Raw genomic sequence first — 16,194 nt, forward strand, 5'->3', positions numbered from 1 at the left:
CTATTTTTTAAACTCCTAAGAAAAAATTAACTCTGTCATGCACACGAACTGAACATGAACATGTTTCCATTTTATTGTCTTTTTTTGTCCAAGGCATAAACACTGCATTGTTTCAGTCCCATTCATAATCAGTATTATACACTGACCGGCCATTTTATAAGGTACACCTTGCTAGTACTGTGTTGAGTGTGTCTTTGTGTCTTTGTAACTTCCTTGATTCTTCAAGGCATAGATTCAATGTAGTGCTATAAAAATTCCTCTGAAATCTTTGGTCCATATTGACATGATATGGAAAAGTGTGATATCCTGGTGGAAGCAGCCATCAGAAAATTGTAAATGGACTGGTTGTTACATAGCGCTCTTCTACTCTGAACACTCAAGATGCTTTCCCCACCTGCCTCATTCACCCATTCACACAAGCACTTTTTTTTATGCAAGTTCTTCCTATGCACTGAAAAGCAACTTGGGGTTAGTATCTTGCCCAAGGATATTTGGCATGTAGACTGGAGCAGCCAGGGACCGATTAGTAGATGACCCGCACTTCCTCCTGAGCGACAGCTACCCCACATGGGCATAAAGGGTGCTAAAGGGATATGCCAAAAACCTGACCTTACTATCCCAGTGCCAAAGCCACAATCAAGACTCACTGGTTCATTAGACCAGGCAAGGTTTTTTTTACAAAATTATTATTATTATTATTGAAATATGCGCAATCATATATAAAAATACTAAGCCTGAGGTCCAAGCTCTGTATAAATCCACAGTGTTTCACTGCATTTATAGATATGCAGATATCTATAAATGCATTTACTGCATTGGCAGTGTGTTTGAGATCATTTTCATCCTGAAAAATGAAGGTGTTGGCACTTTCCAAAATCCGACTGTACATTTCTGCATTAATAATTCCATCAATATTAACAAGCTGAAATGCATGACAGAGTCCATCATGCTTTACTTGTGTTTTTGATGAATGTAGTCACTCACTGTTTACCTCTCTGCTGATCTCTTCTGTGCATACTTACTATGATTTGAACTACTATTCCATATGATCTGTTGCTACTGATGTTCAGTCCAGTACTTATGTGATTAGGCATATATCAGCTGCTCCTACCTGTTTCCCTTTCTTAAGAATGGCATCTTGACAGCCACAAATCCACTGAGAATATTTCTGATGAGGATTCAGTGAACACTAGATGTGTGGTTCTAAAGGTAATTTTGAGTACTGGTCATCAGCTTTTTCTTTTTGCTTTTCTTTTCATCCTGTAACTCTTTGAAAAGAACATGAACAAGCTATCCTTTCCCTATAGGCACTCCTTTCAAGCAGAGCAGTTGTTTGATCCAGGACATGGGATGGTGCTGACCTGACTGCCAATGTTTGGCTGTTGGCTGCTCGTCAAGTTTTCAGGACAGTTTATGTGCCATTGTTGTACAACTATAACAAGTACAACAACACTTGTTTCAAGAAACCTTTAGGAGAATGCCACCCTCATATGAATTACAATTTAGTGACAGTGAAACACACAGCGCACCTACTAACTGCTACAAACGACACCAAACATGTTCTTGAAACATAGAACGATTTGAATTTTCTCACAGGTAGCACTTTGGTATAGGAGGTTTTGAAAATGTTCCCAGATGTTCTCCTGATAGCCCTTTTAGTAGCTGCAAATTAAAATATGAAAGAACGACTGATAAGAAAAAAGTGGGCAATAAGTTTTTGCTGTTTGAAATAAACTATCACAGTGAGAGTGCAGAGCTTGTTCTAAGACTCCAACAGAGAGGACCACACAGTATTAATAATGGCTGAGACTTCATCCAGTCATTTCAATGGAGTCTTCAAGTAAGGAATCCAGCTTTTGACAGACGGATATAGTGATAACAATATATTATGACAGGGGGAAATCTGGGACAGTGGGATGAGAGAAGCCATGAGAGGGTTTTTCCTAATAGGGGTCTCCCTTTGAGGGTATGCTCCATTTATCAATGTGTCAGTGGAGGAGCTCTCCACCATGATTACGCTTCCTGTCCAATTGGCTGGAGAGGCTGAAAGAGAGCTGGAAAGACCTCTCCTGAATAAACCAACGAGTTAGTTATGCCTGACTTACACAGCTAGGTCACATGAATGGATGCCTATGCTGTAATTTTCTATATTGCTAATCATTGCTATGACAGATAGTCTTTCATTTGTCAAAATAAGTAAAGGCACGTTTTTCTGTATTTTTAACTGTTATTCTTAAAATCTAATTTGATTGTTTATTTTTGTTTTTAATTAATTGCTGAATTGCTAAACAAACAAACAATTATAACTGTGATTTTAAGAAAACATAAGTATTCTTTTTTTTTGGCTAGGGCTTCTATAGGAATAAATGGCAATGGGCAGCATACACAACAGAACTACAGATCTTGATCTGAAAGTCAAGAGTCTGTTGCAGGCTGGTTTTAACAGAGAGGAAGTGGCTTCTCAGCACACTGCAGGGTATGCTTGTTTCATCACCAGTAATCTCCCACATACAAACAGCTTAAGCCATTTAAGTAAACCCAAGTAAAATAACCCCTATTGTCTGGTTCTTTAGATTTCTAAATGAAGCTGTGATTTATTTTCTGCATCCATTGAGAAAATATGAGTATCTGAGTAGCACCCTGGCATGAAGAAGCTGTTTGAGAATGGAAATAAAATGACAGCCACAGAGAAAAGAAAGGGGGGTGGTGGTAAAGAGTCTGACCTAGTTGGAAAAAACACAGCAGCCTGAGGCCACAAGCTTCCTTGGCCCTGGCTTCATTTCAGGTCATTTCTTCTGCTTTCATCTCCCCTCTGTTTCTTTTTTAAATTTTTCTGTTTATCCCTCCTCTCTTTTTCCTTTGTCTCTGTTTTAACTGTCTGTGTAGCAATCAGCATCAAATATATGGGGGTTGTTTAGCAGTCAGACACATAGGATACAAATGTTCCACTGTGTAAAAGTCTTTGGCTGGACTCACTTGAAGTGCTGGTGCTCTCTGGAGGAGCGGATCTTGGAGGAGTAGCGCTCAGCCAGTTTGTCCAGGCCTCTGGAGTACTCAAGCTGGAGCTCGGCCTTTCTGCGGAAGAACTCCTGCAGGTCCTGCAGCAGCTGCAGCCGGGACTCAGACTGCTGCTCCAGACAGCGGAACTGCTCCACCAGCTGGTTACGGATCTCTGCATATCAAAAAGGGAGACTATGTTCAGAATAAATACCGCCTCTCTGGGGGATCAGGCTTGCATGCTGGGCCTTACTTCTGTCTGCCAAACAGGGCTGCAGGTCAAAATTAAACCCACAATCTTTCCACAGTGGATTGAGCAAAGCATGTAAACACGATCAAGCTAGCGCAGGCACTAATAAAAGAGCAAAGTCGTCACAATTGGATAAAACCGGACGTCAAACTGTATTTGTCTGCTGTCTGAGTTTGTGCGTGTGGTGAATGAGGTGGTGGTGTGCATGTGGGGTGGGGGGACCAAATGCTGGGGTAGCACACGTGTATATGAGATGCAAGTCTGATGATTACAGCCGACAGCAGAGAAAATATAAAATAGGTCAGCTTCTCAAAATGCATTGTGCTGAGCGAGCCTTAAGAGAAGTTTGACTTGAGAAAACAAATCAAAGGCATTCTTACAATTATAAGATTACTGTGGTTTCTTTTCATAACATCTGGAAAGTCTGATGCTGTTCATTGAAAATGACAATTAGGGATAAATGTGTTTCAGTCCTTTTTTATAAATACAGCTGGGACAATATTGGATGTTTGATAGAGAAGCAATATTAGTACAAGCTTTAGATTTTTATATTGAGTATGCCGGTCAATTTTCAGGAGATATTCAGACATGTTTTTCTACTCTAAAGCTAATATAATTATTTACCTTCCTGAACTTCTTCTCTGTGGCCATATTTTAATGACTTACCCCCACCACGACCAGACAGTCCCTACTGGTATTCCTGAATACCTCTGGGATTTCAGGTAATAAAAACATCAAATAAAACAGTAAAATCCCCTTTACAGTCTTACATTAACACTAAAAAGGAAAACAAATCACATTCAATGTCTTCCACGTACAGTTTATGGCAAGGCTGTCATAAATCCGAAGGTTAAGAGGCTGCTGGCTGTGAACCATATATCATGTCAGGACTGAGGGCTGTGTTTAAATACCCTGCTACTGCCAATGTGCATACAAAAAAGCAGCAAGCATCCATAGGAGTTGGCTAGAACGGATGCTAAAAACAGTAAACAGCTCTTATGTAGCACTTTTATGTTTCGTTAAATCTTAATCATAGCCTCCTTGTAACTATCACTCTGTATTGCAGAATTTTGCTGAGGAAATTTTTCGTGCTGCGTAATTTTGCTGAAAGCAGATAAACAACCATCTTAACTTCCTGCCCAGCCTTCTCCTGCATTATCACAGATCTCTGAGAGAGCAGTAGTTATTTTACCATACACCACGCTGAACTGAATCACTGGTAAATTTACATCTCTGGATTAATCAGTCATAGAACCACAAAGGGGGCGGGGTAAACAACGCTTCTCTTTGTACAAGACAACAAGATACAGCTGAGATGGCTGAAGATTCCACTATGACAGACTGTTACAACCATGCATAAGATCCTGAGCACTGAAAGACACTTTGTATAAATGTATCAATGGAAAAGATTGCTCAGCAGAAGAAAAGGCCATTTGTTAGCATCTAAATGGTGCTCCTGTATCTAGAATAAAAGGTTTTTCTTTTTCTTTTTAATCTTCCCCCAAACGACTGTGTGCGAAAAATGTGAATGAGTGAGAGAGAGCGAGAAAATCTGTGTAAATATGTAGTCCCTTGCTATCTGGAGATGTACCCCTCATGGTCCCCACAGTTGCCCAGTTGCCTGGTTACATGCCTCTGGAGGCATTTCAATGAGAGCAGGCCAGTTCCCTGTTCTGACAGTCGCAGCAGTCAGTCTGTTTAGCATAATGACCAAGGACAAGGGCAACTTACTCTGCTTCGAAATACTCAACAAACAGCCTATGATGATGAATGAGACAGCAATCGGGTTCAGAACAGAAGGAATGGTTATGTGCTAAAATAGACCACTGAACAGCACAATTTGTGGGCCTCTGTGACTGAAATTATTTTAATCGTATGGGGAGAGTTTAAAAGAGCGAGCAAACAATATAATGAGTTGATGTAAATTGATTTCACTGCACAAATTTATAAAGGAAACATCAAACAGACTTGTGATATTTGCACTTGCTCTCCTGTGAGCATGTTATTTTTAGAACTTAAACTGTTACTAGGGACTGTGCAATACTGCAGTACTTTCGATGAATCATTCAAGCCTTTGCAGTGTAATGCATAATTACACAGAGCTAGCAAGGAGTTCAAGTGAATTATATACATTGAAAAAAGCGTCAAAAGCTCTCTAAATCTGACACTTTTCTATCTTTTCACTGGTGACACAAGAGCCATAAAATACTGAGCCAGACATGCTTCCTCTGCATGTGAACAGTGTGCAGCCAAAGTGAATAAAATGTTCCACACCTAAAGGCTTGTGGAAATTCACTAATAGGACATTTGTAGCTATTCCCCTTCTAAACCATATGGTTAACATCCAGAGACGCAGTGGTAACTTTACCAAGCATTTTCAGCAAAAAATAATTGCTTACAGAGACTTAGATGGTAACCCTGCAGCTTAATTAAATAAAGAGAACTTGTATAATTGCTTGCATCATAGAGGAAGTACAAAGTACGCAGACAGCAAACCCAACCTGAATTTGGGGGCATCTTTGCTTGTTGCCTTGTAGCTCTACAAATGATTTCTAATTTATGGTATCGCAATGGTGTCTAGTTGTGTATGCATTTGCTTTCTGAGATGGGGTTTTTAACCAATGCAGACTTGCTCCCCAGCGGTCCTCCAAATCCCAACTGCACAGTGCTTAATGTGCATGATACTGTGCATCAGTTGAATGGAGAAATTATGGGTTAGTGGTGGTAGGTAGTGGTGGTGGTGGCAGCTTCAGACACCCTGTCTACCTGGCTGTGTTAAAAATATGTAACCTAATCAGTCTGTGGGCTCTTGCTTGAGCTGCTGAGGGCTGAATTGAAACTGAGTGTTACAAACAATTAAAGCTGTCCACTGCAACTGCAGTCTATATTTTTCATACTGTATTTTTTTTGCACAGCTGGTGCAACCAGAGCACAATTGTGGTGTGGTGTGGTAGGAGACAATGTACATGCTTTTTGGCTAACACGTGGGCCAGAACAAGGACCAACATTTGGGGGCAACATCATTCACCGTGAATGGATGAAGAGAGAAAAAAAAGAAAATATATAGTATGGAAATTATAGATGGTGCCTACAGTGGACACTTTGTTTCTAACACTTGTTTTCACTTCAGCTCTTTGTATGTTAAAACTCTGACCTTCTCTGTTGATGACCAACAACAGCACGTGCAGGAGTAGCTCACAGACTGGTTGTAACACATTTTTTGTCACTGCCCCCATCTGACAACAAACACTCTGTGCAGGTAGGTGCGCATTCTGCAGCTGTGGTTGTGCATTGGCATGTCGTGCCAATGCACAACCACAGCTGAACCATAATTTCCCCCTATTTGAGCTCCTGCATCACTGCAGGATAAAGGAACAAATATCACATATCACTGGCACCCACATATCCCATTCAAGCTAGCTTAGTACAGTTACTGCGATGGCCAGCAGCAATCTCTGGGGTTAGTTAGCCATGCATGGCTAGTCATACAAAGTCTAACCCAGAGTGACACGTTGACATAATTTGGTACAAATCAAGGTTGTGTTCTGTGGACACGTGTCTTCTTAATGTAATAATAGCTATGGCATGACTCTGTAATCTATTTGCTTGAGATTTCATTACTTCTCCTCACAGTTTGTGCAGCCAAAGGCCAAAAAACATCAGAATTCCAAGCAATTTTCACTTTAAACTGGGTAAGAACTCAACTGTCAGCACAGCATTTAATACACGATACCAAAAAACAGGCAACAAAGATGTCGTTTCACTGTCGCGATGCAGTGCTGACATTTTGAGACAGCATCATTCTGTGCATTCTTTCAAGCTGATGAATACCCAGAAGGGGGTATGTCTGGATGCATATCTGCAGTGAATATGGGGTCAGAAAGAGAGCTTATTCTAACACCTGTATTGTTACAAATGCATTGTCAGTAAACAAAAATGTCACAAGCGTTTCCACTTCATACTACTCTACTCTGCTTTTCATTCTGTAGTAGCATAGCAACAGCACATCTCGCAAAGGTTTTCTGTTATGGACTATTAGAGCGATTAGTGCATACGACTCCAAACTGATCCAATTGCATTAAAGATAATGGGTTTTAAAACTAGAAGTCCAGAATGACACATGACAGGGGCATCCCCTCATTTAATTGTGCTTTAGTGTCAGATTAGACAGAAGCCTAGAGACACTTCAGGGTGCTCAGCTACACAGTCTAGAACAACAATATTCAGTTGAATAAGGAAATACTATAAACAGTATAAAGAAATATTTAATAATAATTAGAATTTTTTAACACATTTTATGTGATTGGAAACATTAACTCCCACGTAAATTGTAACTGAGACCTGACTGTCTGCTGAAATGTGGCATGTTGAAAAATGCCACAAAGTGCATTAGGCTTGTGTGTTGAACTGCTGTGCAATCAGCAATTCAGCATTATTGGAGGCCAGTGTCAGTGTCAGAATAAAGCTCCCACAGCTCTGAACCGATCCAAGCTCAGTTTGCAAATGAGCTTAAGATGTCAGCTTAAAAGCTTTTCCTGAAATCGAGACGATGGCGCTCTAACAACTGCAGAGCTGATGTGTAGACCGGAGGAAGAACATGTGAATGCGAGTGCAGGAGACAAACAAACAAACAGAGATAGTGACAAGGAGAAACTCCACCACACTTCTGACTGAAAATGCTTATCATACTCTTCATTCCAGACACATGTTAATAAGCTCTTGACATTTCCTTGTAGAACAGCAATGAGGTCTAATGTGTTTATATAACAAGAAGCATTCTGGGTCAAATTTTGGGCTGATACCAGCGTTTAAGATAAGCTCTTAACTGATAAACAGTGCAGATGATTGTGTTTGTTCATTTTGTTTTCGAAAATGTTAATAAACATCCAATAAGTCAGCTGATGTCATAAAGCTGATATATTAGCATATTCCTAGTATATAATGATAATGTCATGAAAATTAATGAGTTTAATGTCTGCTGGGGTCCAGTGTGAAATTAAAACATTCATTTAGTCTTATATCATGATATAAAAAATTTAATTGCCTATAACATTTCAAACAAAGATGAAATGATGAAAAAAATCAATGTTGGACTTAGTTTAGGTTTAATTCTGGCAAAAAAGGGAGACTGGAGTTTAGGTATAGAAGAAAGTGGTTTTGTGAATATGTGTGACCGGGTAAATGGGGCTAGTATAATCTTAGCCATTTGCTCCTTTAAGCACACCATCTGCTATCGCTAACTTACTGTACAGATTTCAAAGAAGTGCTGATTGTCTAATCTAAATCTCATCAAAGTAAGTGTAGAGAGGCCTATAATTACAATATCTGTCCATGCAACCATTTTTTCAACTTATCTAATTCTGGGTTGTGGGTGCCTATCCAACCTTCATGGGGTGAGAGGCAGGCTACAAGCTGGACAGGTCGTGAGTCAATCTGTCGCACGACTAACACAGAGAAACAGACATCCATTCATGCTCACATTCACACCTATGGTCAATTTAGTATCACAAATTAACCTAACCGCATGCCTGACTTTGGACTGTGGGAGGAAGCCAGAGAATCTGGAGAGAACCCACACAGACACAGGAGAAACTCCACACACCAAGGCCCCACGCTGGATTTAAATCCAAGACCTTCTTGCTGTGAGGCAAAAGTGCTTAGCTCCGCACTGCCTTGTCGCATAACCAAAATAGTCAAGCTTATTTTGGTGCTGCAGTGACAGAACAATGCCTGCAACTGGACAATGTACGTGCAGTATGACAAGTTAATTAGCTAAAGTATAGCCTATAGTTAATATTTATGAAACCAGACCCAAACTGGAATGTCTTACTAGGTTTGCACATATTTATCTGCCAAGCATTAGTATCTCAGTTCATTTTTTATTTTTATTTTTTTTCTCAGTGGACTGATGAACTAGTTGAATGACCTTTCCAGTTCTACCTAGTTTGAAAAATATCAACCTATGGTACAAGGAAGCTGCCCTGTCTTTGCGGTAGCCTTACATAAAACTACTTCCCTGATAGCTGATGCACCAAGCGTTGAGACCTAGTACCGTCTAAAGTTATCTCTAAATGGCTGGGAGGATATCCCACCCATTTACAACCTGCACTGTCTGCTCCAATCCAGCATCAGTGTTCCTGCCTCTCCTCTCTCTCTTTCTCTCTCTGGGTGGTTTAGCCAGTCACATATTTAGTGGCAGACAGTGAAATCCTTTCATGGTTCATAATTCATACAGACAGCATACATTATTTATGGACTTTCTGAACTGTTGGCTGTGTGACCTTCTTGAGTAATCACTCCTTATCCTTACAGTGTGATGGGAAAACTCACTCATAAATATACTCCCTTTAAAGACTAACACCGTATCATTTAATTTTGGCTTTTTACTAGATATATTTGCATGTTTAACTGAATACATATGGGGGGAAATCTCAGGTTACCTGATTGGTAGAACTATAAAAAAAGAAAAGGAAAAAAACTAAAACAAAAACAAAAAAAAACAAAACAAATAAAACAGCTTCACTTTTAAACAAATTATGACGGTCTAATAGCTGGCACATATATATACAGACTAGGCATGCCACAACCCTGACACTCCTCTCCTGCAACACAGATACCGGTTAATCCAAGGTAATTTCAAGTAATAACCTCACCCCAGATTGACAACTGGAGTTAACGCTTGAATGCAATGAACTAAAAGACGTTTTTTTTTTTCTGGTGAAAACAAATGACTCGCATACAACTATAAAATCTGTCCCAGCCCACAAGACTGAATACTGAAGCCAAATAAAGCTTGTGGTAAAGTTACGCAATCGTGCCTACACACAGACAATAACAATACGCTCGGGCCTGCACGTTACCAACCTTTCACTTGGGTCTCATATTCGGCAATAATCTCTTTGTCCTTCTTGACTTTCGCCTGAGATGACATTTTTGGGGAGAACAGATTGTGCAATCCTCAGGCAGGAATCTCAGTAGCCACGATGCAGCGTTAGCCCTTGTGCAGTCCTCTCCATATAGTACAGCAACAATCAGACGTGAATCATCGCCCGCTTGACACACACAACTTCGGAGATTAAACGCACTTGAGGTTCTGCGATGTTGCTGCGCTGCGTTCAGGGCGACGTCGATCTAAAAGTGCAGAATTATTCTCTCGGTCCCCAGCCCCTCCTCTTCAGCAACACTCCTCAGTGAATCGCAAAGCGGTCCCCTTTTTTTATTTACATTTCATAAAGCCTCCGCTAGGAAACCTACTAGTCTCAGTGATAATAGCACAGAGCGCCTTCTGCACGTCCAGACTGCCCTTTTTCACCCTTTCTCGCTCTCTCTGCAAGTTCAATGCTGCAGCAAAAAAAGGCTGAATGGATGTGAAAGTCAACGCGAGGCTCCTCCTCCTCCAGCTCCCTCCCTTCTTCCCTCACCACTTTTCTTTTCATGGATGATTTAAGATTCCTCCTGTGTGTGAACCGAAAAGCCTTTGCCAATAACAGAGAAGATGTCTGGAGCTGAGGGGAATATTGTTTGTGGATGATCGGGATTTAGCTGATCTGTTTCGAGAACATCAGCAGCGTAAACCTGCAGAGCACAGGAACAGAGGGAGTAGCGTGGATTAATCAGATGTGATTATATTTAAATCAATTTACTTATAGCTCCGGTGGTGAACAAAGATTTGTCATTACAAATATTCTTAGTCTAAACATTAAGGAAAATACACGTTATATACACAATGTATGCAGAGGACCAGTAGGATTGTAACCGAGTACATTTACTCGACTGGTTTACTTAAGTCCAGGTTTAAAGTACTTTTATTTTATTGAAGTATTTCTTATACTACTTCCTGCTTGTAAGTCCTTATATTTTAGATGCACTTATTGCATTATTAGCATCTATTTTAACCCTTTCGCTTCTTATTATTTAGCAGATTAATGACTTTGTTGCACTTCACACACAGACTGCAGGCTGAAACGTGTCTTTTTGATAAAGTTTATGGTTAGAGCTGGAATCAGGTGACCCCGAATCCCTCCTTCATTGTGCTGCAATAGCCTTAGGCTGCTGGGATGTTTCCCATGATGCACTGTGCATTTCTTCTCTACCCAACTCTCATGTTTATATACCACTATTACAAATGTTTAAAACAGTTTTCGTATTTATTAAGCTCTGTTTTCTCTTCCATAGTGTCCCTTTTGTCCTGTCCTCCTCTGCACTCTTCTTTTTCCCTTCACAGCTAACCGGTCACAGGAGATGGCTCCCAGAGCCATGGGGGTTCTGGGAGGTTTCTTCCTGTGGAAGAGGAGTTTTTCCTTCCCACTTTCACCATGTTTTTTGTTTATAGGGAGTTGCCTGATAGTTTGCGTTTTCTTTCATATATTGTAAGGTCTTTACCCTACAATGTAAGATGCCTTGTGAATTGACACTATTTAAATATAAATTGAACTGAAGTAAAAAATTTAATTAGTATACATTAGGCTACCCATTTACATATAAGCAATTAAAATAATCAACAACTAAAAAAACTAAAGACAATATAATATAATACAATGTACATGATTCTGAAAGGTGGAATTCTATAAGGTATCTTTACTTTTGGCAATTCAGAAGTATTATGATTATACAACTTGTGCACTACTTAAGCTGCTCGAGTACAATTATAAATTTTAGCTAAGTAAAAGTATTTATTCTACTCTGCAAAACAATTACCCAACACAAAATTATATTTAGTCTTGTGCACCACTTTTATAACTGATGTAATAGAACATGTTGTGCAGCCTGAAAATCACACCCAGTGTTTGCTACATGTGTGAAAATTTTCTTATGAAATATTCTGACTTCCTGCAACCACAGCCTTTAAAGAAAATCCAGGTTCATAGCACTATAATCTCTGAATCTCAGTAAAAAGAAAAAAGAAAGAAAGAAAAAAAAGAAAAGAAAAGCAAAGTCCTGTGTCATTTTGGGGCAGCTGCAATAAATGTGAGTCTTTGTTATGAGAAAAACTATACAGAAACAACTTTGATAGGATTTCATCAGTTTGAGGGAACTTGGAAATGACAGAGTTAAAAACGTAATGTTGAAAAAGCTCCAACATTTTGCCAAAATACTGACTTTCTACTCGTGCAACACAACAATATTCTTCTGCTTGGACACGTCTCAGTATTAGGAATACTGTTCACTCAGCTCACTGGTTTCTGTTGTGTGGGAGCCACAGTGAGCTCATTGCAATATTTTTGTCATTAGTGTGCACCCACGACATCCATTCATAGTTATGTAGGTACAAGTGTGGGTGTTTTTGACATAAAATATTTGGAGGAGCAAATTTTTGATCTTCTTTCAAACGGTGCCTACAGACTCTGTCACTCAAAATGAAAAAAATGTCAACAGATTTTCCGTTTTTATTTAATTCTATCATTTGAGCCAATAAAAACATGACTGCCATGTGAAAAAGTATATTCATACCTCAATATTTATCACACCTTTAAATCCATAGACTTAGAACTGTGGGTCCTTCATTTGGTGCCAATGACTACAGGCTTCTTAAAGATTGACAGGTGAAACAAGTCTCATAAAATCTTTGACATAAAAGGGTTGGTGTTCGTTTTGAAACTGAAGTGTGTAGAATCACCGTGGCACTATCGAAAGAGCTTCAGAGAAAAAATGGTAACATATAGTTCTGACAAAGTAATAAAAAAAAAAGTCCAAATGATTTTAAATAGACCGTGCTCTACAATTAAAATAAAGTGGTGTTCACAGTGGTGTTTCCACCCCAGCAAATTCAACCACAAGAGTGGAGTGTTTGATGCAGAAACAAATTTCCAATAACAAGAAAATTCATCACAAGATCAGCAGGTGACTCTTACAACTGTTGGTGTCAATGTGATTTTGGCTACAATCAGAAAGCGACTGCAGAAATGTGACCTGCATGGGAGGTGTGCTTGGAAAAATCCTTTGCTGGCTAAAAATATTATCAGAGACCAGCTACAGTTTGCCAATAAACATATCTGTAAAGACCAGGTCTGTTGGAATAATATGCTCGGGACAGACAAATCAAAGATAGTGTTGTTTGGCTACAGTAACAGCAAACATGTTTGGGCAACAACCAAAGGCAGATTTTTAGGAGAAGAAGCTCAGTTCACTTGTGAAGCATGGCAGTGACTATGTAACAGTCTGGGTTTGTTCCCCTGCCTCAAAGATTGAGGCATGCCTCAAAGATTGAGGCAGGGGCACTTGATTCGTCTGTCTGAATCACAGCAAAGAGTGCTTAAAGATAATGTGAGGCCATCTGTCCAAAAGATGACGTGGAGCCTTCAATGAGACACTAGTGAATCCACCAAAGAATTGCTCAAAAAGAAGAAGAAATGCTGGATTATGTGGCGAGACTAGTGGCCTAGTCAAAGCCCACATTTGACTCCAGCTGAGATGTTGTGGGAGGAATTGGAAATAAGCTTTAAATGCAAGTAAACCCCCAAACATTTTGCACGTGACAGAATTTAGCATAGAAGAGCTTTCAAAAATTTTAGAACTGATGTCAGAGTATGTGAAATTATGCATACCAGTACAAGCAGTTGTTGTTGCCCAAGGAAATAATACTGTGGTTTCTGAGATCTTGTCTTTTCCACTTGAATTCTACACCTATTGTTCCTAATGGTTGCGTTCAAGTGCAACATCTATATCTGAACAGATCAGATTCAGAATTTTTATTTATCTGAGTTTAATCAACTCCATCATCTCCATGTGTTGAGCTTTTTTCTTTCTTTCTTTCTTTCTTTCTTTCTTTCTTTCTTTCTTTCTTTTTTGCATTATCAGTCTTGAAGTGTCAACAAAACAAGCTGATTCATACTTTGTTTGTAATTGGTGAAAGTTGGGCTATAAGAAAAGCCTTCTGGTGTAACTAAACATGGTGTGCATTGCTGCATTAACAGTGATAAAACACTTCCCCAGAGAAAGTGTGTCGCTCTGCTCTGCATTTCCCCTATGAGAAGTGCATTTCACACAGTTTGCTGACACCTTCTGTCAAATGACTTCCTGTATGATCTCAAGTGCAAATGTGTGCAACGTCTTTCATCTTTAATTCTCCCAAAATGTGTTTTTGTCTCAGAGCAATGTAAAGTGGTGTGTAAGACAGGGATAATCGAGCCTGTGAAGAAATTGCATTTTGGTAAGAGATCCCCATCTGCCTTTGCACTAAATTTTGGGGGAAATCTCTCAGCGAGCTCATGGTGGAAAGCCCCTGAGAAATCTGCAGTCCCTATCATGCAATCTTAACAATCGCAATTTCTAATTTTTGCTGTGGAAAAGTTACTCACCAACTGACTGCGTACCTGTTAAAAGTTGGGTGGGTTTGAAAATAATGTGAAAAACCTGTGTGTAACTCTGCTAAGGAAACTTTAATGACATCCAGGTCTTTATGGGCAGTTCATAGTATTGGTCATTACAGCTCTGGTACTTTGGTATTACCAAAATCATGTTTTATGTTTCTGTAATGGCTAATCCACCAATATGTGGAAGCTCTTTAACTGAAATGACTATTTTAATGCTCAGCTATAATGTGTTATAAATGAATTTCCACATTGTTTTTTTTTTTATTAGATTGTCAAACTACACTTGTTTACCTGCACTCCTGAACAGAAAAAAAATATTTTTAGTGGCTGAACAATACACGAGATTTGCTCAAATTTGGGGAAAAACAAAAAGTTGAATTCAGTTCAGTAAATTCACTATTTTTGCTTTTGTTTGTTTTAAATGTGGTTTTGACAGATTTGAAAAATATTAGTGTTTTCTGGTTACCACTCGAGTCACAGCATTAAGTCTCTAATGGCAAGTGTATGCCCACTGTGGGTTTTAATCAAGTTGTAAGAGTTAGACCTTTTTACATGGACAAGAGTATTTTGTTTTTTTGTTTTTTGTTTGTTTTTGTTTTGTTTCCCTTAATACGTTTTGTTGAACATAACTTTATTTTGGTGTATGATAAGGTATTCTGCTGAGGTCATTATGGAAACCTGGATACATTTCTTTGATACAGTTCATACATGTTTCTGAAAGGCAAGCAACACGAATGCATATTTGTTTTCATAGCTTCATTCACAGTGATGTGATGTGATCATTCGTGGATATTATACTTAAATGTTTGCCAACAGGAACTGAAGCTTTGTGTTGGTTCTCCTCCCCTGTATGAGAAGGACGCGCACAATGCTACTGAGGAACGGTAAAGCTATGACACCCTCTGCTGGTATACAGTTTAATAAGCAAGCAACAAATTACCAGCTACCAGTGCCATAATTTCTTCATAATTAATTAGGTTCACCAGTTCAAAAATGTCGCGTTTCTTGCTGATTTTCTTTTTATTTAATTTGTCATTTAGTAGTAAAATGATAATAACATGATGTCGCCGAGAAAAGAAAAAAGAAGAAAAAACATACTTGAGCCATCTAACTCCAAAACAGGTCATCAATAATTAGTTTCGGTACACAAACACGTCATCAACAAAAACCACTTGTTTCTATGACTCTCCATAAGTCATCTAAAGGACGCTAAAAATAAACCTTTCTCAATACCAAAGGGAAACTGAACTATGTTGTTGCTGACCTTAACTTTATGACATCCTCTTTAAAGTATGCTTCCTTTCATCACCTTGGAACCACGACCTGCTTTTTCTCGGTGATGTCACGGCTCCGAAATGTACGGACTAGCTGCTTTTCTTTGAAAGCGACACTGTCACGCTGCAGTCTCTGTAAGGTGTAATTTGAGCCGAGGTGCTCAGAGTAAACATGGTTAATTGTCAGGTTAAATCATTTCTGTCTGTGTGAAGTCGGTGATGTGTGGTTTTTGCAGTGTCTGACACCGCTTATTGTGAGATAGGCCATTGCGCAAAACTGTTTGTCACCGGCCACACCTTTTCCACGCCTTCCTAAAAAGTTACAGTTAAGCCGAGCTTAAAGACATAAGCGAGACGCCAG

The 16,194-nt window shown here is 39.3% G+C and overlaps 1 protein-coding gene across 2 annotated transcripts in view; it reads right to left on the minus strand.

Moving 5' to 3' along the window:
• The window catches only part of LOC102787814 (SLIT-ROBO Rho GTPase-activating protein 3-like), a 38,176-nt gene extending 27,577 nt beyond the window's left edge, over nucleotides 1-10,599 (minus strand). For both annotated transcript variants that reach the window (XM_006783122.3, XM_006783123.3), the window contains exons 1-2: nucleotides 10,112-10,599; nucleotides 2,977-3,172 (exon numbers count right to left, since the gene is read on the minus strand). In XM_006783122.3, coding sequence (XP_006783185.2) covers nucleotides 2,977-3,172; nucleotides 10,112-10,178 — 263 coding nt within the window. In that variant the 5' untranslated portion in view covers nucleotides 10,179-10,599. The remainder of the gene's footprint in view (nucleotides 1-2,976; nucleotides 3,173-10,111) is intronic.
• Between the last annotated feature and the right edge of the window lie 5,595 nt (nucleotides 10,600-16,194).

The sequence above is a fragment of the Neolamprologus brichardi genome, chromosome 5, assembly GCF_056152115.1.
Source record: "Neolamprologus brichardi isolate AB-2024 chromosome 5, ASM5615211v1, whole genome shotgun sequence".
NCBI lineage: Eukaryota > Metazoa > Chordata > Actinopteri > Cichliformes > Cichlidae > Neolamprologus > Neolamprologus brichardi.